Below are 26,131 nucleotides of genomic sequence, written 5' to 3'. Positions count from 1 at the left end.
ACGACGGTTGGAGGAAGAGCGCCTTATCTTCCACCTAGGAACCGTCCAACCACAAGGGATGAACTCGGATTTCACCAGTTTCCTCATTCTCCCTCCCCCCACCTTGTCTCAGTCAAATCCATCGAACTCAGCACTGCCTTCCTAACCTGCAATCTTCTTCCTGACCTCTCTGCCCCCACCCCAGTCTGACCTATCACCCTCACTTTGACCTCTTTTCACCTATCACATTTCCAACGCCCCTCCCCCAGGTCCCTCCTCCCTACCTTTTATCTTAGCCTGCTGGACAAACTTTCCTCATTCCTGAAGAAGGGCTTATGCCCGAAACGTCGATTCTCCTGTTCCCTGGATGCTGCCTGACCTGCTGCGCTTTTCCAGCAACACATTTTCAGCCATGTTCAGAATCTGGCTGGTCACCAACCTTTCTCCAACCCTGCAATTTGCTGCTCAATATTTCCACTTGGCTCTCTGCACCTGTAACTCACCAATCTTATTAACCAAGTTAAAAATCACACACCACCACTTGATAGTCCAACAGGTTTACTTGGAAGCACTAGCTTTCAGAGCACTGCTCCTTCATCAGGTGGTGGTGGAGTACACGATTGTAAGACACAGAATTTATTGCAAAAGTTTACTGTTAACTTTGTACACCCCAGTCCAGCACCGGCATCTCCAAATCATGACTTATTAACCAAGTTTTCATACACATTAACTCACATTTAGACTCACATTGTATGTTAGAGACATACAAAAAAAATTATAATATACAAATAAATGCCCTCCACTCCTTTTTTAATTCCTGGTTGTGGCATGCAAAAGATCAGAAAAATATAAACATACGAATGAAAGTCTATCTAATAGTAGACACTATTATTTGCCCTGCTCCAGGAAACCATGTGCTGCTGGTGTCCATATTTAATAAAACTCTGCGGTGCAGATACTGCAGACCTCCAGCAGATGGAGCCAATTTTCTGAATTTGAGAGCTGTGCAACAAGCAGACTTGTGCTTCTTTTAATCAAAATGGGGAGAGAATTCCTGCTGTACTTTTCCAACGTCCAAATGAAACCTCAATGTACCCTTTGCAGAAATAGTACTAACATTAGGGATGTTTCCTTCCTTCATTTCTTTCTGTAGTAAATTTACATTCACTGGTGGAACCCTCCAGTAACTTGCGCAAGTTGCCATTTTCCACAAAGGAGCTACAATGGGTCGTGCAGCATCACAATGCAGCCAGAATTACTGAGTCGCTGTCAGGTCTTGGGGAACCTTTGACTTATCTCAGCAACCTGCCTCCATCAACTCAGGCCCATAGCAGATGTTCTGGCTGAGACCAGTTAAATCCAAACCCTTAAACCTAACCGTCCAACCAGCATAAGTTAGTGCCATAAATCAGAATATTTTCACTAATTTATTGCATAGATTCACATGCACCAATCCAGAGTAAAAAGATGGTCTAGAAACAAAGACAGAAATTGTTTGGAACACTCAGCAAGACAGCATTTTTTTTAAAAAAAGACAATGAACAAGGTTGACTTTCAGAACTTCAACAGAAATTACAGGTGAACAGCTTACAAGAGGCAGCCTAGGGTTCTGGGGAAGGAAGACTACACAAAGAAAAATTAGTCATCAGATAATTAAGTGAAAGGCAGGAAATGGTTAACTGTCAGAAATTAGAAAGTCCGAAGTCTCACAACACCAGGTTATACTCCAACAGATTTACTTGAAATCACAAGCTTGCCAAGTGTAACTCTTTCATCCGGTGAAAGAGAGAAGCACACAGACACAGAGTTTATAGGCAAAGGGATCAAGGGCAGAGAGATCAACAGATCAGACAAATGGTGAGAGTGGAGTGTTGAATAATAAGTTTCTGCAGGTGATCAAAAGTGTCAGACAGTGTGAGTAACCTCTGCAAAACATGCCAGATCATCGACATGGATACTACTGTCACATGTGGGATTACCACCCTCCACGTACATGGCAGATGTTCGTGTGACTAGGCCAATGTTGTCTACCTCAGGCAAGGATGCCCAAGGTATGGTATATTGGAGAGACCATGTCGATGCTATGACAACAGATGAATGGACACCGTGCAACAATCGCCAGACAAGAATGTTCCCTGTTGGGGAATATTTCAGCGGTCAAGCACATTAAGCCTCTGATCTTAGGCTTTCAAAATGCACAACAATACAGAATTGCTGAGCAGAAACTGATAGCCAAGTTCCATACCAATGAGGGCAGTTTCGATCTTGGGCTCACGTCATGTCACATGTAACCCCACCACACTGTTCTGTATCTGTAAAATCTTCCCTACTGTCCTGTTTTGACACCATCATTTTGATAAATTATTATGATCGCTCTACTCTTAATTAGCTTGTAGAGTTTTGGATTACTTATTACTTTGGTTAGATCCTCAGCATGTGACTCTTATGGCTATCATGTTATTCCAATCAATTGGTTTGTCTCCAGCACCATCTTATTTATAATTTTTTGTAATCATCTCTCTGCCTCAGTTAATTGGATTATAGGTCATCCTTTCAGTTGTTATTCAGCTGTTGACACTTTACTCATACAGTCTGACACAACTGGTCTCCTCCAGAGACTTCTTATTCAACACTCCACTCACACCATTGCATGATCTTTTGATGTCTCCGCCCATAAATTCTGTATCTCTGTGCTTCTCTCTCACTTCACCTGACCAGGGGTTACGCTCCGAAAGCTTGTGATTTCAAATAAACCTGTCGGACGATAGCCTGGTGTCATGTGGCTTCTGACTTTGTCCAACCCAGTCGAACACCGGCACCTCCACATCAGAAATGAGAATAGCACATGGTGAGCAAGAGAGAATAAAAGACATACTTGAGAAAGAACTGGCAATTAAATGTTGCCTATAATGTGGGACAGAGTTGCATGGCAACTGCTTTGTGGGAGTGAGTGAATAATTAAAGTGGGTCAGCTACAGAAAGGAATGTGAAAACCTGGCCAGGGGAGCAGGTAACAGTTGCCACAAAGTCAGATGGAAGTAAGTGGTAAGTCAGCACCAGGCATGTGTAGGCTACCTTGCCAGTCAGGAGACCCCACTGTCAAAAATGATCCTACTTCCACCAACATCCCAAGACATCAGTGCACCCACTGCCAAGAGCAATGTGAGATGTGGCCAAGGTATTACATTGTCAGAAGTTAACATTAAGGACAGATGCCTAAAAGGTGTACTATGGAAAGATGAGGCGCAGTTCTTCAAGCTCTACTGGGACAGACTGGGATAAGAATTGTAGTATGGCACTGAGCAAAGCAAATCAATTCAATTCAGATTCCCTAAGCATGACATTGCACTGAGTAGTATTCCAGAATGACTTTAGAATATTTTTATAAATGTTTTACTTGGAGCTTTACTGGAGTGGATTTGAATGCTTGGAGAAGATATAAAATTTCTAAACATATAAATGATAAGCTGTGCTTGTCACTGAAACTGCGGAATGCACATTCACTGCCCATGCAGTGACAATGCCTGCAACACCACTGCTAGTGATACCAAACTGTCTGATAAATAAAAAGGCTTTTTTAAAAATCAATTTAATTTCTGTTGTTGCAGTTCTCCCACTGTACTCCTCCCCCAACACTTGACCACCCTGCTCCTAGGTTCTTCATTGTTTACCATTCCTCGTGAGCGTGGAAGGAGGCCAGGGATTGGGAGGGAGTCAGTGAGAGATCAGTGTTGGTCCAGAAGGAAACGAGCAGGACAGCAAACAAAATCAAGTTAGGTGCAAGTGATGGCCTCGTGGCATTATCGGTAGACTGTTAATCCAGAGACCTGTTCTGGGGAACTGGGTTCAAATCCCACCATGGCAGGTGGTAGAATTTGAATTCAGTAAATTAAGAGTCTAATGATGACCATGAATCCATTGTCGATTGTCAGGAAAAACCCATCTGGTTCACTAATGTCCTTTAGGGAAGGAAACTGCTATCCTAACCTGGGCTGGTCTACATGTGACTCCAGACCCACAGTAATGTGGTTTACTCTTAACAATTAAGGATGGGCAATAAATGAGGTAGCGATGCCCTCATCCCGTGAGTGAATTTTTTAAAAAATCAAGAACTATACAGGAAACTGAACGTTTGCTACAAGGAGGGCTTAGGCATACAAGCACCAGTGGCACTGCCTGTTGACAGTGGGTATGGACATTAATGGTACCAACCGCTTGCCCAGCATGGCAAGAGGAAGCAGAGTGGAAATTTAATGGCTCCAAGATGAACTCTGTTCATATCTTTAAACAAAGATGTATTGGGCATATTCTTGTCTCATAATATTCCAGTCATAGCTGGATAATAACATAGGGAATAGCTCCATCTCTCAGATTGCACAGTTAAAGACAGTGTCTCACCACTTGCTTAAAGGCGATTAGGGATTTTAAATAAAAATAGGGAATTGCCGGTGACTCCCATATGCCTCAAATGAATTTTTTTTAAAATGCAATGCTGAGCGAAAACCAATACTACAGCTGTCACTCTCAGGCTGATAGCTACAGCTTAAACACACCCAGGAATGTTAGCGTCAAGAGGAAGAAGCAGAACAATAAGTATGTTCTACATTTTGTTCTGGGTTCTTTGTCTCTGGTGACAGTTTGGAATGTAATCACAAAATTCCATGTGTTCGGACTCCCTCTGTTGACTAAGCAGTTAGAATTGAATTAATCCAGACAAGGATTTTCACCAGAAATGACTGACCAATTCCTGGCCACCCATGGTGAATGCTACAGTGTTACTTAAGTCATCTGCTCATGTTTACGTTCAGTGTGGGCTTTAGCCGGGTTCTTTAGAAATCTACAGCTCCTACTGTGGCAACCCCAATTAAAGTCTGTAACCTCAAAATGTAAATAATGCCGTAAATTTGGGATTGGGCATATCAGAGTCTCACTTAAAGACATATTTAAGAGGATGCATAAAACATGACAGCTTGCATTTGTATGGCACCTCAAACAGAGCAAAGCATTCCAAGGTGCTTCAGACAAGTGTTACAAATCAAAAATTGGACATGAAACCCAAAATGACATGAGGATAGATAATCAAGCATAACCAGTAGATTGTATAGAGTATTTTCAAGAGAGATAGATAAAGAAGCACATGATTTAGGGAGGGAATTATGAGATTTTAGCCTAGACAGTTGAATCAGAGGGCTTGTTTCAAAAGGGGATGAAAAAGAGGCAGGTTGGAGGAGTACAGAATTCTGAGTGAGTCTCATAGATGAGGAGGTCTCAGATAGAGGGGAGAAGTCTCAGAGGGATTGGTAAACAAGTTCGAGAATTTTATAATTGAGGCATTGTTGAATTAGAAACCAGTGAAGTTCAGGAATCATTCATCTACGGGTTTGGTATGAGTGAAATTACAGGGAAGTCTGAAAGATTATAGTTAGGATATCTACAATGTTTTTCCAACTTCCTCTAACGCCCTTGGATGGAAATTGTCAGGTTCTGGGATTTTGCCACTCTTTAATTCCATTAACTTCCTCATTATTGATATTTTATGGAGGTTAATTTTGTTTAGTCTCTGTCCTCAATCCACATATAATTTCCTCAGTACATCCAGCCATCTATTCTCCTTTTTTGCTGTGAATACTGAAGCAAAGTAATTATTCAACATGGCTGCCACTTCCCCATGGTTATTGACAATATCCTCACTTTCCGTCTTTCACAGGCTAACATTGTACCTGACCACCTACTTTCCCTTTACGTAACTATAAAACTTCTTATTGATTTTGATATCCTTTGCAAGTTTCCTTTCATAATGCTTTTTTTTGTGGCCCTTTGCCAGTCTTGGTATCTTTCCTATTCAGCAGGATAGTGCTTTTTTGGCATTTTTACAGCCCTTTCTTTTAGTTTTACACAGAGCAAATGTGTGGTTGGAAGTTCACCTCGAAAGTCAAATTCAACACCAAAGTTTTGAATAGTTTGGTTCAGAGTAGATAAACAGTGGAGCTAGAAAAAGCACAGCAGGTTAAGCAGCATCAGACAAGAAGGGGAGTCGACGTTACATATCGGAACCCTCTGATGAAAGATTCCAACCTGAAACATTGACGCCCCTCCTCCTCTGATGCTGCTTGACCCACTTGTTTCTTCCAGCTCCACTCTTTCTCCACGCTGACTCTCCAGCATCTGCAATTCTCACTGTCTCCATTGGCTCGATTCAGCCTCAGATGGTTGCCAGGGAAAGGCACGGAGTTAGTGGCTAGGGAACAAAGTTTGTGGCCAAAACCAATGTCTTTTGGCAAAATCAGTGGAAATCTTGTGGTTTGTGTTTACAAAGAAAGTAGACATCCTACATTTATATGGTGGGCTCACTGCGCTATTCTGTCATCAACATCGAAGGCATAGTCACTTCTATTTGGTACCTGGCAGTTCACATGAGTTTCAGTTAGCCAGATAAATCATTGAATGTTAAACTGAAGGGCAAGGAGCATAAAGCAGAGGTCTTGCTTTGAACTGTGGAACTCTATTTGCTGGTTCTGAATCCTATCCTTCTCTGCATTTGATGTGAAATATCACTCCTGACTAACCATTCACTCCCCTGCCTCAGTCTAACATTTGTTCCATCCATCACCAATGCACAATGCCAACACTATGTTCCATATATAACTGCAGCAACTTGCCAACGTGCTCTGACAAGTTCAAAACTCATTGAGCTTACGACCTCTATCACTTAGAAGGTCAATGCAGCTGACACAAGGGAATATCAGCTGCAAGTTCCCTGCCAAATGATACAGCATCCTCATTTGAAATTATATTGCTATCCCTCAATATTGCTTGGTTAACAAGCTAGAATTCCAAGGCAAACAGCATAGTGGGTGCATGGTTCTCATTGGAAATAATATTGCCTCGAGGAGACTCATCAGAATTGTTATATAGTAGGAATCCTAGAAAGCCTGAATACATCCCTGAACTGCAAATTTCACCAAATTGCAGAGCTGAGGTGGACTGGCAAGTCATGCTATGCCCAACTTCTGAATCAGGCTTTCCATTGTCATGTCTGAGAGCATCTGTGGAAAGAAATCAGAGTTAATGTTTTGGGTCAAGTAACCTTTCCTCAGAACCTGAAATGTTAATTCTAATTGCTCTCCACAGATGCTGCCAGACCAGCAATTCCTGTTTTTGTTTCTGATTTACAGCATCCACAGTTCTTTCGTTATCTAGCATCAGATCGGCTGTGTTCCATGTGTAGTCCAAAACATCATATAACAAGATGCTCATGCTATGCCAGCTGTTTGAGCATGTCTTTTCGTCCTTGATAATTATGAAAAAAATGTAAGCATTCTGCACTATTAATGTGAATTTGTTGGTAATAATACTGCATATTTCTTTACTACCATTAGCATTCCCTTTGCCTTTTGCTCTGGGTACTTTTCCCATCTGTTTCACTTGTTTCTCCTCCCCTATTTTAACAGCATAAAACCCAGCAATTATCCAGACCCCTTCAGTTCCGAAGAGTCATGCTGGACTTGAAACATTGACCCATGTTTCCTCTCCACAGATGAAGCCGGACCTGTGATCCTCCAGCACTTTGCATTTTTATCACAATTATATGCTTTGGGCTGTCTTGAATCTGAGGTAAAACTGAAATGGGGTCATGTGACCTGTTCTGAAACCTGACAGCAAGCCTGAGAGTTTGGCGTGTCACAGATTTTAAAAAAATGGGATCAGACAGTTTCACCGGAAAAATGGTGAGAAGTGTTTACACTTGGAGATAATGGCAGCAGCCTGTCGATGAACCATTGAGATTAAGAGATGTCAACATTCCAGGGAGAAGTGTTGACAATGCTGAGTTGTAAACAGTTGAAATTAAATGGACAATTTAAAGTATAAGATAAGAACAGCATTGGAGTCTCCAATATAGCTGATCAGCAATTCTATTTGGAAAGAAGAATTGCCTTTGATACCATAATTCCAAACTCATCTCTAACTTCCAATATCTACGTCTTGGCTCCCCCACTCAGTAACTAAATCCTCGACTTCCTGATCCATGGACTGCAGCCAGTAAGAACAGGTGACAACACCTCCTCCACCATAATCCTCAACACCAGTGCTCCACAAGGCTGTGTACTCAGCCCCCTATTATACTCCTTATATACACACACACACGACTAAATTCCGCCCCAACTCCATGTACAAGTTTGCTGATGATAGCAGCTGAAAATGTGTTGCTGGAAAAGCGCAGCAGGTCAGGCAGCATCCAAGGAGTAGGAGAATCGACGTTTCGGGCATGAGCCCTTCTTCAGGAATCCTAAAGAAGGGCTCATGTCCGAAACGTCGATTCTCCTGCTCCTAGGATGCTGCCTGACCTGCTGTGCTTTTCCAGCAACACATTTTCAGCTCTGATCTCCAGCATCTGCAGTCCTCACTTTCTCCTGCTGATGACAGCACCATTGTAGGTTGGATCTCAAACAACAAGACTAAATGCAGGAAAGAGATCGAGTGCTTAGCAGCATGGTATAAAGACAACAATCTCTGCATCAAAGTCAGCAAAATGTAGGAGCTGCTCATTGACTTCAAGAAGTGGAGTGGAGGGCATGCCACTGTCTGCATCAATGGTCTGAGGTGGAGATGCTCGAGGGCATCAAGTTCCTGTGAACGATGATCACCAACACTCTGTCCTGCTCCACCCACACCAACATGATGGCCAAGAAAGTACAACACCGTTTCTACTTCCAAAGGAGGCTAAGGAAATTCAGTATGTCCTCAAAGACTCTTACACCATATTGATGCACCATAGAAAGCATCCTGGCTGGATGTATCATGCCGTGGTAATGGCAACTGCTCTTCCCAAGACCGCAAGAAACTACAGAGAGTTGTGAACACAGCCCAGTCTATCATGCAAACCAGCCTTCCATCTACTGACTGCATCTATACTTCCCACTGCCTTGGGAAAGCAATAAGAAAAACCCTCCCCATCTCAGTTATACTCTCTTCCACCAGGCAGAAGATACAAATGTTTGAATACACATACTAACAGATTCAAGAGCAACTTCTATCCCAATGTTACTAAGACTTTTGAACAGAGCTCTCAAGTGTTAATGCTGATCTCTCTCTTTCTCTCTCTGCACTTTCTCTGCAGCTATAACACTGTATTCTGCACTCTATTCCCGTACCCTGATGCACTTTGTATGTTATGATCTGCCCGTATAGCACGCAAAACACTCTTCACTGTATCTCAGTACATGTGACAACAATAAATCAATTAATCAAGAACCATGGAATTCACATTGCCATGGATCTGGTCTTTGAAAGGCAAAGGCTCTATAACATCCCGAAAAAAACATAAGACAAGTTAAGTCTGTCAGGATCTAAGTGAAGGAGTGCAGCTCTGGACCGGAAAATACAAAGAGGAATGTGTGTGTGAACCTGAGCTTGAATTAAAATGGCCAAATTCAAAAGGAGTTTATAAAACTGTAGTTTTGCATCACTAACCTTTTAGATATGCTGCAAGAAATTAGAGATGGTATTCCCATGCTGCAGTATATTCATGCATTAGCAGATAAAGAAATCTACATGGGGTTGCACACATTGGCAGAAAATAACAGAAATTCCTAAACAGTACAATGACAGAGTTTCAAATACACAACATAGTTGTTCTTTTTCTAAAAAGATCAAACAGTAAAATCTTTTGCAATCATTGTGGTTACAACTTATTTTTAAATACTGAAATGTAATTCAATCACATGCACAAAGTCTGACATCATAATGTGTAAAGACACGGATGAAAACCAACACTACTGACCTTAGCCTCTGGGTCACTGTTGATAGTACAGGAACCATCCTCCTCAGCCTGTGGTACTGTTCTGTGGAGGCAATTAAAAGTATCGATACTTAAACAGAAAACAATGCAAAAAGATACTATTATACTGTAAATTTCATTGGATCAATACTTTTAAAGGATCATCCCTTACCTCAGTTTTAGAGAAGCATAGCGAAGAGTTGCTCCCTCAAACTCTTTCAGACTTGGGTCTGGATTTACAGTGGCAGCATGGAGATCCTATGAGAAAAGAACTCCCTCTTAATTTTAGGAAATTTCCAATACAGTCCTGAGTCATTTGAAAAGCATTACTGTATCTTTAACATTTTCGTGTAAGCTGTACACATACTAAGAACAAAATGATTTGTATTGGAACAGAAGCCTTTTCACAATTATGGCTTCAAATATCATCAACAAGAACTTACATCAAGTATGGCATGTATCAAATCAGAAAGGCATCTCCTAGCGAACTAGGAGGTTTCCTTTTTCAGTTTTCTACATCAACTATCCTTCTGACTTCTCTCAATGAGACTACTAACTTAGTGCCAAATAATTGTTAGTTTCATGCTATCGACTCATGGTTACTGGGCACATGTAGATCCTCATCTTTTCAAATGATAGGTGACTTCAAATGTAACAAGAGTCTGAATTGGATTCCAGTCTGAATTGCAGTAATGCAAGAGTAGTCTAACGACATACTGTGCTACATACTGACAAGTTCCCAGCTCAGAGTGAAAAGGCTCTACTTCATTATGTGGTTTTCAAAGAAAAATAGATAGAATCATTAAAGAGCTCTAAATCAAGAATCGAACAAACTAAACCAGCCTCTGGTGGTCATGAATTTACAAGGCAAGGCTTCTTACAACTTTGGCATTAATTGGCATATCTCACAAAGGGAGTCTGCAAGGCTGGTGAATGTGAGAAACAGAACAATTCACACTGATGCAACTGGGATATTTTTCCTCAGCTTGCAGTCAATCCATCCTGCTGCGACAGATATTGTGCCTTGTCCAGACCAAGTACACCAGTGTCAAGATTAATGCTGAACAGTTGAGGGTTAGGAAAGAGGCATACACTAAGTGCTAAGAAGAAAAGGAGTGCATAGTAAAGACAGAAAATGAAGAGACAAGAAGGTAAGCCAAAAAACAATTAAGAAGGTAAAGAACTATGAAATTAAATTATCCAGGAATATAATTCAGAACAGTAAGACATTTTAAGGCACATCAATAAAAAATGAAGGCTCTGATGGGAATAGGACCATTAAGGGACAGACACAGTACTAGTAGGTAAAAACAGAGGGAAAACAGATATATTAAACAATTATTTCACTTTAGTATTTGCCAGGGAGGTAGAACAGGTAGATTTGACATTTAATGATGTGACGATAAATGCGATAAATGCATTACAATAATAGAGAGGATGTATTGAATAAATTAAACAAACGCAAAGGGCAAAGCTCCAAGTATGAATAGATTGCATCCTGGTATTTTAAAGGAATCTCGATAAGATTTTGCAGATGCATTACTACTTTTTTAAAATTCATTAATGGCATAAGGGCTTTGCTGGCTAGGCCAGCATTTATTACCCATCTCTAATTGCTCAGAATGCAATTAAGAATCAACCACATTGCTGCGAGTTTAGAGTCACATGTCAGCCAGACCAGGTTAGGATGGCAATTTCCTTCCTTAAAGAAATTATACTTAATAGTTTGTAAGAAAAGTCTGCAGTGCCTAAAAGACTGGTGGATAAATAATTTAATTCCTATAGTTGAGAAAGATTTCATTCATTGATCAGAATGAGGATGACTCTTCCACTCTTAGGGTGAGTCTGTACAGGCCGACGTGGCCCACAAGGTCTAATACACCTGGGGCAGACGGTGGTCACGGGACGGGGTGGGTGGGGCATTGGTGTGCCAGCGTTTTCCTTTCACTGTTTTCATCTGGTTTCCCCTTTTTCCTGATGGCAAATTTCAAGGTGCTCATTGTCTTCCCGGATGGTGGTCCTCCACTTTGGACAGTGTTGGACCAGTGATTCCCACAGGCGGTAGCACTTTACCAGTGAGGCCTTGAGGGGATCACTGAAGTGTTTCCTCTGTCCACCTGGGGCCCTTTCAAAGCTGGATGTTAAGAAATGAGGATGGGGTGCTGGTTGTGGTGGTGGTGGGGGGGGGGGTTACATCAAGGGAATTATAGAGCAGTCAGCTCACCAATAATAGTGTGAAGCCTTTATTAACCTTGTTTAGTTTGTCCTTAGATAATAGTGTGCAGTTCAGATCACTATAAATAATAAATACAGATACTGGGGAGAGTGGAAAGAATATATATCTCCTCAGAATCTTTCCTTTGCTTGGGGAGAGTGGAAAGAATATTTATCTCCTCAGAATCTTTCCTCCTTACTGGGATATATTTTTGCTCAGAGTCATGAATTATCTCTTTAAATGTCTGCCACTGCTTGCTTGCTGTCATTCCTGTTAATCTATTAATCCGGTTGACTTTAGCTAACTATATCCTTCTTTTCATTGCAACTCACTTTAAGTTAAGCACAGTTGTTTCTGACCCAAGGTTCTCACACTCAAACTGGAGAAGGGTTACACGTGAAACATTGACTTCTCCACCTCCTGATGCTGCCTGTCTCGCTCTGTTCTTCCAGCCTCCTGCTTGCCTATCTTGGATTTCTACATCTGCAGTTTTTTTTGTCTGTTTAATTTTGTTGACTGTCTATCTTGTGGCTCAGGTACTAATTTGGAGGTTATTACTTTTTTGGTTCTGCTTTTTAATTTAGTCCCTAGCTGCTTATATTTTCACCAGCAGAGCCTTTTTTCTTTTTCTGTCAATATAGCGGCACGGTGGCTCAGTGATTAGCACTGCTGCCTCACAGCACCAGGGTCCTGGGTTCGATTCCTACCTGTCTGTGTGGAGTTTGCACATTCTCCCCATATCTGCGTGGGTTTCCTCCGGGTGCTCCGGTTTCCTCCCACAATCTAAAGACGTGCACGTCAGGTGAATTGGCCATGCTAAATTGCCCACAGTGTTAGGTGTGTTAGTCAGAGATAAATATAGGGTAGGGGAATGGGTTTGGGTGAGTTTCTCTTTGGAGGGGTAGTGTGGACTTTTTGGGCCGAAGGGCCTGTTTCCACACTGTAGAGAATCTAATCTAATTTCTTGGATACCACCAGAAATGTCAAAATATATCTGAACAGGCTTGAAATGCTGGGTTCTTATCTTTAAAAAGGCTGAGAATTGGACTAAAATAGGAATTATAATGTTTTGAAAGATCTGGATAGAAAGAAAATATTTTCACTTGTGGGGAAGGATATAATTAGAGGCCATGAATACAGGATGTACAGAACTCACAACCATGGAGTATTTTTATTCGTCAATGGATGCAGGTGTCACTGGTTGGGCCAGCATTTACCGCCCAATTCCAATTGTCCTGGAGAGGTGCTGTTGAATCGGTGCCCTTGGGTGTAGGTACAAGGGTGCCCAAGATTTTGGCAGTGCTAGTGAAGGAATGCTGTCATATTTATAAGTCATGATGATGAGTGGCTTGGAGGGGAACCTGCCTCTACTGCCCTTTTAGGTGCTAGAGATCTTAGGTTTGGAATATAATGTAGAAGCAGCCTTGGTGAATTACTATTGTGCATCTTGTACATGGTCCATGCTTTGCCACTGTGCCGGGAGTGGAAGTTGAAGGTAATAAATGGGTTACTAATCAAGCAGGTAGTTGAATAGCATAGATGTAAGGAGAATTTAGACAATAAAATGAGGGAAAAAGTGAGGACTGCAGATGCTGGAACAGATTGATACAATGATGGACTTAGAAGAGGTAGGAGTTGGCTCAAGGGGAGCATACACATCAGTATGGTCAGGTTGAGTCAAATGGCCTGACCCTGTGCTTTATATTCTATATAATTTGGAGACAAATTAATCAATTTCCCCAAAATACATAAAATGTTATTTTTTTTCTGTGGAGTGGACTAAACAAGAGCAGCTTCAGGAAATTAATCATATCCTACCACTTGTGATTAGTATAAAGCTCACCTCCTCAAAGGAAGTATAAAATATATATATGGCACTGACCTTTATACCTTATCCATGCTTTAGTAGACAGAAACATGAGTAACTAGAAATCAGCACTGCAAACACTAAAGTTTTGTGTATCCCCTCGAACTCCAAGGGACATGGAGTAGGCCATTGACCCTCCTCTGCCATTCAGTACAACCATTTTTGATCATTCAGTTCAGCTTCCTTTTACTACACTATTGCCATGTTCCTCTACATCGTTGGTATTTGGTATGCTATTCATCTCAACCATAAATATATTTAATGACTGAGTTTCCGCAGCCTTCTGCAGGAGATAATTCCAGAGATTCACACTAATGAGTAAAACAAAAAATTCTCCTCATCTCAGTCCTGTGTGGCTTGCCCCTTTGTTTTGACATTGTGTCCCCTGGTTGTAGGGTCTCGGTCATTTTGGTAGATATATTTAAATGGTGAAAAATTGCAGCATGCTGCTGTGCAGAGGGACCTGGGACTTCTTGTGCATGAACCACAAAATGTTAATTTGCAGGTACAACAGGTAAGTGGAATATTGTCCTTAATTGCTAAAGGGATGGAGTTTAAAAACAGGGAGGTCATGCTGCAGCTGTATAGGATACTGGTGAGGCCACACCTGGAATACTATTGAACTCCTTACTTGAAAAAGGATGGGGGTGAGGGGGTTGCAATGTAGAGGAGTACAAGCTGTACAGAGCAGATTCACTGAGTTGATTCCAGAGCTGAGAGGATTGGCTTACATGGAGAGATTGAGTAGACTGGGACTATACTCATTGGAAATTAGAAGAATGAGGGGTGACCTTATATAAACATATAAAATTATGAAGGAAATAGAGAAGACAGAAGTAGGAATGTTGTTTCCACTGCTGGGATAAAACAAGAACAAGACGCATGGCCTTAAAATAAGGAGGAGCCAATTTAGGACTGAATTCAGAAGGAACTTCTTCTCCCAAAGGATTGTGAACCTGTGGAATCCCCTGCGCAGTGAAGCAGTTGAGACCACCTTGTGAATGTTTTTAAGGAAAAGCTAGATAGATTTTTGAACAATAAAGGGAAAAGGGTTATGGTGAGTGGGCAGGTAAATGGAGCGGGGTCCATGAAAAGATCAGCCATGATCTTATTGAATGGCAGAGCAAGCTCGAGGGGCCAGACGGCCTACTCTTGCTCCTAGTTCCTATGTTCTAATGTCAACAAGGGAAGCATCTTACCTGCATCTACCCTGTCTATCCTTTTAAGTAATTTGTGGGTTCCAAAGAGAGCAAAACTCCAAAGAATAGAAGCCCAGTTTGCCCAATCTGTCTTCAGTGATCAGTCCTCCCAACCAATGATCAAGCCTGCTTAATCTCTAATGGACTTCCTCTATGATAATCTTATCCTTTCTAAGGCAAAGGCACCAAAATTGCGCACAGTAATCTAGATGTGATCTAACCAAGCTCTAGTACAATTTAAGCAAAACTTCATTATTGCTGTACTCAAATCCTCTTCCATTAAAAGACAACAAACTGCTAGTCTTCCTAACTGCCCTTTGCACCTATATGTTAAGGGTTAAGATTTAATGACAAGGACACCCATGTTCCTTTGTAACATCTACACTTCCTAAATTATTTCTGATCTCTTATCACTTAATAAATACTCTGCATATCTGTTTTTCTTGCAAAGTGAATAGGCTCACATTTTTCTACATTACATTGTGGCTGCCATGTTCCTGCTAATCATCAAGTCTGTCCAAATCAATTTGAAGCCACTGCATCTTCCTCACAGCACACATTTGCACCTAGCTTTATGTCATCTGCAAACTTCGAAATAATACATTTGGTGTCCACCTCTAAACAAGTGTTATATATTGTGAACAGGTTGGACCCCATGTATTGATCCTTATTGTACCTTATCCTTCTCATGTTGATGGGCTGTGAAGAGTAAGTCCCACATGCTTTTACAACACAACTTCTTATTCATGCTAATTTCCTTCAACTCCTCATTCTCCCTAATTCATTGAATTTCCAAATCCTTGTAGAATTCTTGTACCTTTCACTGTGAGGACAGATACATTTAGCTACTCGGCTATTTCCATTATAAACTTTCCTGACACTGTCTGTAATTTATCTTGGCCAATTGTAGTTTACGCGAAACAAATGGAGTAGAATTCTGAAACTACAAAAAGAATCCACACCATACTGCTATTCATTAACTCAATTAGTTTGAACATGAGTCAGCAATATTTTGAAGTTAACATATCGAGGCTGAAAGTCATGTTCATTATTTTGGTAACTTAGGATCTCAGTACAAATCATCTAGCTGTAAAATTGACTTCATATTTGTTTTGTATTGTCTCTTGTACAGATTTTCTCATTTCTTCTTGAGTTTCAATCTCAGGGCTGAATTTAAAACAGACCCTGAGAGACAGTGACACATACACACACATACCTTCAACTTATTTCAAACATCAACTGGGGATTACCACTTAGGCATCAAGCCATTTTTATTTGAAACATTTGTCACAGCACACATCCATGAAAAAGGTTAATTTTTTTGAATTTAACATGGTGCTGTTCTTCTAATGCCTACTGTGAAAAGCCTATGAGTAAGTCACAAAACACTAATATTTGTAGGACTGGTTTGCCTATTCAAGGCACGGCAAGATGCCAACTTCATCACAATGAACCAAGTGAACTGCACCACATAAATTAGAAGAGTCTGAAAGATTTTTGTATCATATATTATTTCATATCCATGCATTTAAACATGTGAAAGTTTGAAAACTTTCAAATCCCACCCTGGGAGAAGCATTTTTATTAGATCAACACTTCAGTGCTGTGTCATGCGATTTTTATCTGTTGATTAGAACATACACTCAACTTTGTTTTAGAAATTAAGCTTTATTAGAATTAAATCAATCTTTGTTAAACATAGACTCTCTCATTACTATTCACAAAATACTTGCCTTCCAAATGTCACTATTAATCTTTCCACCATTCAGCACAGCAAAATCAGTCCACGGTTTCTAGATAGACAATTAATCACAGAGGAAGAAACATACATGCACAAAAACAGAAAAAGGACAAGGTTAGTACAATAAAGCAGTTAGTGGGTCAGCTTCTAAAAGCTACAGGAACAATTCTATGACAAACTTCGAATTTGAATTGGTTAACAATTTATCATGTTTCAATCCCACAAAAACTCTGAACCAAACACACATGTACAACAGAGACAAATATGAACAATAAAAGAAAAAAAAAGACTTGTACTTATACCTTGTCATGTCTCTTAGGAAGATCTTACAGTGCTTCACACAAAGTGCAGCCCTGTCATTATACAGGCTGATGAGGTTATAAACAAAATGTGTCAGCAATGGGTTAAAAGTAAGATGTGGTACCAATGGGGTTAAACAGACAGATGTGGTATCTCTGCTGCATATAGCAAGATCCACCAAACAGCAATGACGTGAATTACTGGTTAGTCGGTTTTTATTGTTAGCGGGGTTTGAGAAGATTTGTAGCTCAGGTTGAGGTTCTGGATGTAAGTTTGCTCGCTGAGCTGGAAGGTTCGTTTGCAGACGTTTCGTCACCATACTAGGTAACATCTTCAATGAGCCTCTGGTGAAGCACTGGTGGAATAGCCCGCTTTCTATTTGCCTGTTTGGGTTTCCTTGGGTTGGTGATGCCATTTCCTGTGGTGACATCATTTCTGGTTCTTTTTCTCAGGGGATGGTAAATGGGATTCAAGACAATGTGTTTGTTGATAGCGTTCCAGTTGGAATGCCATGCTTCTAGGAATTCTTGTGCATGTCTCTGTTTGGCTTGTCCTGGGATGGATGTGTTGTCCCAGTCAAAGTAGTGGCCTTCCTCATCCGTATGTAAGGATACTAGTGAGAGAGGGCCATGCCTTTTTGTGACTAGTTGATGTTCATGTATCCTGGTGATTAGTTTTCTGCCTGTTTGTCCAATGTAATGTTTGTTATAGTTCTTGCAGGGTATTTTGTAAATCACATTAATTTTGTTTGTTGTCTGTAGAGGCTTTTTCAAGTTCATTAGCTGCTGCTTGGCATCATGGTAACCCACAAACCCACCAACACACTAAAACAGTAGCTAATGAACTTGAAAGATCCTATACAGACAACAAGCAAAACTAATGTCATATATAAAATACCGTGCAAGAACTATAACAAACACTACATTGGACAAACAAGCAGAAAACTAGCCACCAGGATACATGAACATCAACTAGTCACAAAAAGACATGACCCTCTCTCACTAGTATCCCTACATGCAGATGAGGAAGGACACCACTTTGACTGGGACAACACATCCATCCTAGGACAAGCCAAACAGAGACACGTGCAACAATTTCTAGAAGCATGGCATTCCAACTGGAACTCTATCAACAAATATATTGACTTGGATCCCATTTGCAACCCCTGAGAAAAAGAACAGGAAATTAAATCACCACAGGAAATGACATCACCAACCCAAGGAAACCAACACATAAATAGAAAGCGGGCTATACCATGAGCCATGAGTGTTTTATCTGGATGCGCACTGAAGAGGTTACCTAGTATCATGACGAAACATCTGAAAGCGAACCTCCCAGCTCAGCTAGCAAACCTACATCCTGGTTGAAGGAGAAATACTTGCCAGCAAGCCAATGCCAGATTATTTACTGGGTTAAAAATTAATTAAGGCTTAATAACAGGCACAGGGTAACAATGTATGATTGTACCCATTGAAAACAAAAAGGCAGTACTCAAATACTGTACTACCTACTTCTTGCTATAATTGTGCTGAGCAGTCCAGCATTAAACATCGCTGGAATTAGCTGGAACATGGAATCAGGACAAGTGTCAGGGATATTATTAAGATTCAAGACTCTAGCAAAAGTTGTGCATAAGCCCTGAAAAGCAGCTATGAAGTGTCAGACCATATAAATACAAAATTAGGTAAGCAAGCAAACACAAGAGTGCTTCAGTGATGGATTTTAGCTTCCGTATAGATTGGGATAGCAGACAAGTACATGATGCAAAGGTGGGGAATTCTGGAGTGTCTGCAGGTTAGTTTTCTGTAGCAATGTATCCAAGAGTCAATGAGGCAGTATATCCTATTAGATAAGATGATCTGCGATGGGTGTTCAAACATTATTTTAATGTTTTGTTTTAATTTGTTCATTGGGTGTGGGTGATGTTGGCTAGGCCAGCATCTAAAAGCTTCAAACCACCTTGAAACCCGGTAGCAGTGCAATTTTTTAGCCAAAGCAAAATACTCTAGGCACTCGAATGAAGCCAAGCTACTCGAATAGTAGCAACATCAGAATATATATTATGAATTCCAGTCGCATTTGCAAAGAACTGCTTTCCCTTTAGTGCCTTTATCCTGAAATGTTTGCAGCATAACAAACATTTCAATGATGTTTCTATGACCATTACTGCAGCAAGAAATTCTGACAAGATCGAGTCCCCCATGTGACTGAAATCCAGTCCTGAAAACCACCTATCCATGCAGCTCTAGTCTTTTTGGTAAATATCTATGGGATCAATGAGGAAGATATCACTGAGTTGAGATTAAATCAAGAAGGGTGAGAAAAGATCTTCTTTTATACTGCTAGCTAACTTACTCTCATATCACCTTCTCCCCCCCTATTGCTTTATTAATTGTCATCTGCTGGTTTACAAAGGCTTCCCAATCCCCAGGTTTCCCACTAATCTTCACTACATCGGATGTTTTTCCTTTCACTTTTATGCTGTCCCTGACTTCCCTGTCAGCCATAGTTGCCTTGTCCTCCCCTCAATATGTTTCTTCTTTCATGGGATGACTTTCTGGTGTGCCTTCCGAATCACTCCAGAAACTCCTGTCATTGCTCCTCCATCACCCTCCCTGCCAGGCTCCCTTTCCAATCAACTCTGGCCAGCTCCTCCCTCATGTCTTTGCAGTTTACTCAACTGTAGCACTGTCACATCTGATTCCAGCTTCTCCCTTTCAAACTGCAGAGTGAAGTCTATCATATTATGGTCACTGCCTCCTTGGGGTTCCTTCAGCTTAAGTTCTTTAATCAAGTCTGCCTCATTACACATTGCCAAATCCAGAATTGCCTGCTTCCTCATGGGCTCTACCACAAGCTGCTCCAAAAGGAAATCTTGCACACATTCCATAAATTTCTTTCCTAGACTTGCATTACCAACCTGATTTTCACAATCCGTGCACATTCAAGTCCCCCATAGTTACAGTCTTACATTCCTTCATCCTTCACAGTAGATTACTAGAAATCCCCTAGATGAGGACAGGAAGAAGAACTGGTGGCAGCTATCTACCTCAACAGGTGGTTGGTATCCAGACTTTTATTTGCTCTTTGAACAATGTACTTCTCATTTCACTGACCAATAGGCTGCAGGTTCAAACCAGATATGGTGCAGGCCCCTCTCCCAAGCTCTTAACTTAGGGCTGCAGCAGGATGAAGCCTTTAAGTAGCAATTCATTGGTCATTTAGGGGTAAGAATCAAGTCCATGGCTGGATGGACTCAACCAATGTTTCCCCTACTACTGTTAAGGGTAGGGCTGGGCGAGCTGCCACATGTCCCAGTGCCCTGTTTTATTAATCCATCTGCCTGTTTGGCCAATGCAGGTCACCCATAAAATCTAGCCCTATGTTGTCCCATCTCAAGGGCACAAACTTATTCAAAAAATGTTAGTCAATAAGTGATTACAAATACACAAATAAATGAGTGCGATTTGAAATAGTGTGCAGAAGAAATCTCTTTGCATACAAGATTTTAGAACTCATCTAGTAGTAGAAGCTGAGATAAAATCCGTGTTGAATATTCAAGGTTTTATCAGATATGACAGATAAGGATAAAGGAGTACTCTTGTTAAGCGTGTTTAAAATGATTTACTCATGTACAAGATCAATATATAGACTGATATATGTATATATATATATATGTATATATGCATGAGATGCACAATATGTAACAGTTGTGACTAAAGTTCAAATGGCCTTTTGAACATATTATGCCAGTACAAAGCCTAAGCAAGTGGCAGAAGATACATTTATGTTATTAATCTGCATTAATGGTAACAACTCTCCGAGAAAACATCCAAACAACAGAATAAAACATGTTCACTTAGGTTAACCAGAAAAACCTAAAATTGAATTGTTCATGAACTATAATTTTGGTGGCTATGTTTTTGAACTACGATTGAGCTATATTTATAGATCAAATATAAATTTACATTTTTGTTTTTAAAAAAATCAAACAGATAGCACCTCAGTGGGGAAGTAGACAAACACCAGTCATCTGCAGCACCTGTTGGCCAATTATTGCAAAGGCAAAGTTCAGAAAACAAGTCACCATTTCAACCAGAGTCCGCACGTGTGAAGATCAGAAATGGTAGGAAATGGAGAGAAAGATAATTGGAACAAAATGAATTGCCTTACCCTTTGACGGTTGATTTTGGATATGCTAACAAAAAAAAATCATAAAAATCAAAAGTGGAAGCACCCAAAAGGTGTTACCTCATTTTCTGGAGTTGGAGAAGGAGTAATGGAACTCAATGATTCTTTCTGTATGTCTGAAGCCTCGGCTGATGCGGATACTGGCCGCTCCCATTGGGTGGTGCCTGTTGGTATATGCCAATAATAGATGCCAGCCACATCATTGATCTTCTTCCATCCTGGTGGGAGATCAGGGTCAGTCTGAAATGACTGGTCACTCCATAGGTCTGTTGGGAAATTAGGTTGAAAAAAACAAATAAATTAAAACATTGATTCAAGCCATTTTGAATTATTAAAACAAATCCAAGTTTAGAGACTAATTAGTGTCAAACAGGTTTCTATCTGGATTCTAAGAATACAAATCATCATTTTTCAGATGTTAATTTTCAGTTGATTCCAAACATATAAAAAGACAAGACAGCAATAATTTGAAAATAAATCCTCATCCTATAAAATGACATAACCAGCTAACCCCACAACCAGCTCCATTCTGTTAGTCTGCTTGAGGAGTCATAATGTCCTTTAATTGTTTTTGATCCCCATTATAAATGGCATTAGTGTTGCTGACTGGACTCTCCCTTCAAACCATTTTTTTCAAGATTAATATGAGAAAGCAAACCATGACATTGTAAGCTAAGTTTCAAACAATATCTTATTGTCTAAACTGCAGACTTCCGCTCCTTCAACTGTCTCCAGTGCTTCAGCACTCTTCTTTATGTATGTCTGGGCTCAGATTAAATCATGCTCTTCACAATGACCATGCAAATTCTATGCTACTTGCCCAACATTCATTACTTTGTTCACATACAACGGATCCTTGGGGGCTCAAAAGCATTGGATTTAAAATGCTCAAATCCCTTCAAGATTTTGTTGCAGTCTTTCTCTGTAATCTTCACATATCTTGTACCTTCTCCCCAGTCTGTTCTTCTAAGTGTCTGCTCCCTTCCCCGTCCTTCAGCTACTCTTGGACACTCCCTTACCAGACCCCTTAGTATCTTTTGATCACCTCAGTTCCAGCTCTATTGCTATCAATCTTTTATCTATTCATAATTCTTTATCCCCTTTCTCTGAAATGCCTCAAATGTTTCCTGTGTTCTCGAGTTCAACTTATACATAATGCAAGTTAGCTATTTAGGAACACTGAAATCTCAAAGAACAAAGAAAATTTACAGCCCAGAAACACGCCCTTCGGACCGCCAAGCCTGAGCCGATCCAAATCTACTGTCTAAAACTGTCGCCCAGTTCCTAAGCATCTGTATCCCTCTGCTCCCCACCTACTCAGGCATCTGTCCAGACACATCTTAAATGAATCTACTTGCCTGCCTCTACTACCTCTGCTGGCAACATGTTCCGGTCACTCACCACCCTCTGCGTAAAGTATTTGCCACGTGTATCCCCACTAAACTTTTCACCTAACACCTTGAAAGCGTGACCTCTCATTACTGAATCCTTCACCCTGGGAAAAAGCTTATCTCTACTCTTTGTTGTTTTTTATTGTTAACACTGAAATCTCCTCCCAAAATGCTTTTTTTTATTGGAAATGAAATCCTTTTTGAAGAGTAGTCAACTATCATAACATCAAGAAACATATATTAGCTCTCAAAGAAAGATTCCCCACTAAAAGGGGATATTTTAATTCTTTGAAAAAGTGCATTTGGATAGATAGCAGAGTTTCAAGATAATAATGGTTCGACAACGAAATACAACAATGAATGCCTTGCTAATTATGCAATAGCTGCACTTTAGTTGCTAATACTCCCACCTCGGAGTCACAGATGCCCAGTTCAAGGGTCACTCGAGAAACTGAGTCCAAAATTGCCAACATTCCAGTGCAATACTAACGGAGCGCTACTGTCAGAAGTACTGTATTTTGGATGAGAAGTTAAACCGATGTTGTATCTGCCTTTCAGGTGAATGTAGACGATACTAAGAGAGCAGGACAACAATGGCTGTGTTTCAAAAGCACTTCGAGGTCATGAAAGGCGTTTCTTAAATATAAGAAATTTGGATTTGAAATTAGTCATTCACTTGATGAGTAGCTCTGTTCTTTATCGACTTTGGCAGATAACACAAACTCTTTGCAGCTGGCAAATGTTAATGTTCATAACACTGTTAATAATTGTGATAGAATCACAGAATATTTCATTGATGGTTTACAGCTAACTTCCAGAGAAAGAAAATCCTGTTAGATTACAAAGTAAACCTGTTACTGGATATATAATTAGTAGAGCTGATTTGAAAACGTTTTGCTCAGGTAATTGCTTGATCATTAGAAGTGAATTGGAAACTTGACTGGCAATCCACAGGAAGCATTCCAATTTTCAAATATTAATTTTCAAAAGATGAAAAAAAGCTTTTCCCTATTACTTACATAATATCAGCTTGTGAAATGGAAAGGTTTTTTCAAAAGAAGAATTGGTTCCTACCCAATAAACCCTCAAATTTTAAGAAGACCGCTGAGCCTGTTTTTGAAATTGAAATTTCTCTGAAAGTCTTTGATCTTGATATTCTTGAAAGACTTAGTTGCTTTTGTCATTTTACCGTTCTTTGAGAGGACACATGTCTCATGTGATCTGGAAGGTACAGCCCTTTAAGTTGCTTCACACGACACTGTTAAGAAGGTAAAACACAAAGTAACAGCACTTACTTTGACACTTTGCTGCTTGTAAAATGCACAGTCCTCAGGTTCCCCTTCTTTTGTAATGATTTGGAGATGCCGGGGTTGGACTGGGTGGACAAAGTTAAAAATCTCACAACACCAGGTTATAGTCCAACAGGTTTATTTGGAAGCTCTAGCTTTTGGAGCACTGCTCCTTCATCAGGTGGTTGTGGAGTAGATCATAGGACACAGAATTTATAGCAAAGGTTTACAGTATGATGTAACTGAAATTATATATTGAAAAAGACCTGGATTGTTTATTAAGTCTCTCATCTTTTAAAAATGGCCATGTTGGTTTCAGTTCTTTCATAAGTAAAAATTCCAGAACTTTCTTAAAGTTACATTTTCACGTGAACTTTAACAATAGGTACCATGTTGGCCCAGATAATGCACTGAAGGAGTGAAGTGACCTGTGTGAGGCTGTCTGTGCCCCAATGTTCAGACTGATTCTCATCTAAAAAAGGGACTTACAGAATCTTACAGGGATTCATGCAGTTTTTGAGCAAAAATAAATGTAATTCTGCAAGTACAAATTCACCACACAAACTTGTGTGTGTGTGTGTGTGTGTGTGTGGTGAGATTTTTATCTCTCTTTTGGAATTATCTATTTATTCAGCCTCTTCCTGGCCCAGAATTCAGTCACATTCAGAAAAAAACCTCAACCTAATTCAAGCTGCCAAAATTAAATACCTTATCCCATTTTGAAGACAGAAAATATTTAAAGAAAATATTTTGCTTACATTATGTCCTCCATTCCACTTGAAACAGCTTTCTGCTTTGCAATTTTGAAAAAATAAGTTTTGAAAAACATGGAACTAAACTGCATTGTTCAACTCCAGAAAAACATTTCTAAATGCCCAGAAGAACATAGCACTGCATATTATGTCGAAATAAGGACAGATGTTGATTTTTTAGTTACTTAACTCTGTTCTTTTAACCTACAAAATATTCTTTTATTCTGTCTGTCAAATCAGTGGGTATTTGGATTAGGATCAGCTGGATCTGGAGACTGAAGGGAGATAAAATTAGCAGTGGGTGGGAATAAATCTGAAGACTGATATGTTATGCAAATAAGTTGTTTATGCACTTGTGTGTTCAATTATGCTGCATGTACAAATTAAATCACAGGAGGCAAATCAAGTTTCAGTCATAGCAATTAAGGAAATAGACATTCTAGCAAAATGGCATGCAATCCTAAATGCTATACAGGGAGATTCTTCCATCCTTACTGCTAACATTATTAACATCATTCATTTCAAACCAATGCTCAGCGAATTTGATGTAAAGCCTCCTGATCAATAAGGACTGTGACTGTCTTAAAAGCAAAGCCCAAAAAATACCATTATTTCTTTATGCAAAAAGATATTTTATACATAGTCACAGCAGCATAGCACATATGTACCACGTACAGTATACATTCTATCCCTGGACAATTGAGGTCATAAAATCATGAATATGGTTTCTACCAAACACACATTGCCAATTCTACATCACAATGCCATTGAAACAAAAGTCACCCATTGTACCTCATCTGTATATGCCATCTTGTCTGTAAGAGTAGCTTTGGACAAGTTTATACAGCAGTGCTCAATACATGTTCATCCCTAATTTCCCCAAAAAGCCAGGAAAACATGTTTACAGCTCAACCAACTGGAACAACTGCCCTGTCAGTTGAATCAGTGAGACGCTGCTCCTCACATCACATGTGACTTCTCTCTTGCCTTTGCTGCGGAGAGGTTCAGTCGTGAGCCTATAGACAGCAAACGTGGGAGAGAAACAACCCATAACCGGATGAGCAGTGAGTAGGGTAAGTGAATAAGAAAGGAAATAAAGTGAGCGAGCAGTGGGAGGACACGGTCAAGATTGACAATAGACAATAGGTGCAGGAGTAGGCCATTCTGCCCTTCGAGCCTGCACCACCATTCAATATGATCATGGCTGATCATCCTTAATCAGTATCCTGTTCCTGCCTTATCTCCATAACCCTTGATTCCACTATCCTTGAGAGCTCTATCCAACTCTTTCTTAAATGAATCCAGAGACTGGGCCTCCACTGCCCTCTGGGGCAGAGCATTCCACACACCCACCACTCTCTGGGTGAAGAAGTTTCTCCTCATCTCTGTCCTAAATGGTCTACCCCGTATTTTTAACCTGTGTCCTCTG

The 26,131-nt window shown here is 40.3% G+C and overlaps 1 protein-coding gene across 11 annotated transcripts in view; it reads right to left on the bottom strand.

Annotated features, from left to right (window-relative positions):
* apbb2b (amyloid beta (A4) precursor protein-binding, family B, member 2b) overlaps nt 1-26,131 on the bottom strand; it is a 265,952-nt gene that overhangs the window by 88,646 nt on the left and 151,175 nt on the right. For 8 of the 11 annotated variants that reach the window (XM_043692343.1, XM_043692335.1, XM_043692372.1 and 5 more), the window contains 4 exons: nt 21,331-21,536; nt 16,772-16,831; nt 9,930-10,015; nt 9,761-9,821 (listed from right to left, as the gene is read on the bottom strand). In XM_043692343.1, the coding sequence (XP_043548278.1) occupies nt 9,761-9,821; nt 9,930-10,015; nt 16,772-16,831; nt 21,331-21,536 (413 nt within the window). The remainder of the gene's footprint in view (nt 1-9,760; nt 9,822-9,929; nt 10,016-16,771; nt 16,832-21,330; nt 21,537-26,131) is intronic. The other 3 variants (XM_043692392.1, XM_043692401.1, XM_043692429.1) reach the window with 1 other exon arrangement.

The sequence above is a fragment of the Chiloscyllium plagiosum genome, chromosome 1 (genome assembly GCF_004010195.1).
Source record: "Chiloscyllium plagiosum isolate BGI_BamShark_2017 chromosome 1, ASM401019v2, whole genome shotgun sequence".
Classification (NCBI taxonomy): Eukaryota; Metazoa; Chordata; class Chondrichthyes; order Orectolobiformes; family Hemiscylliidae; genus Chiloscyllium; species Chiloscyllium plagiosum.
This window is presented reverse-complemented; position numbering and strand designations above follow the sequence as displayed.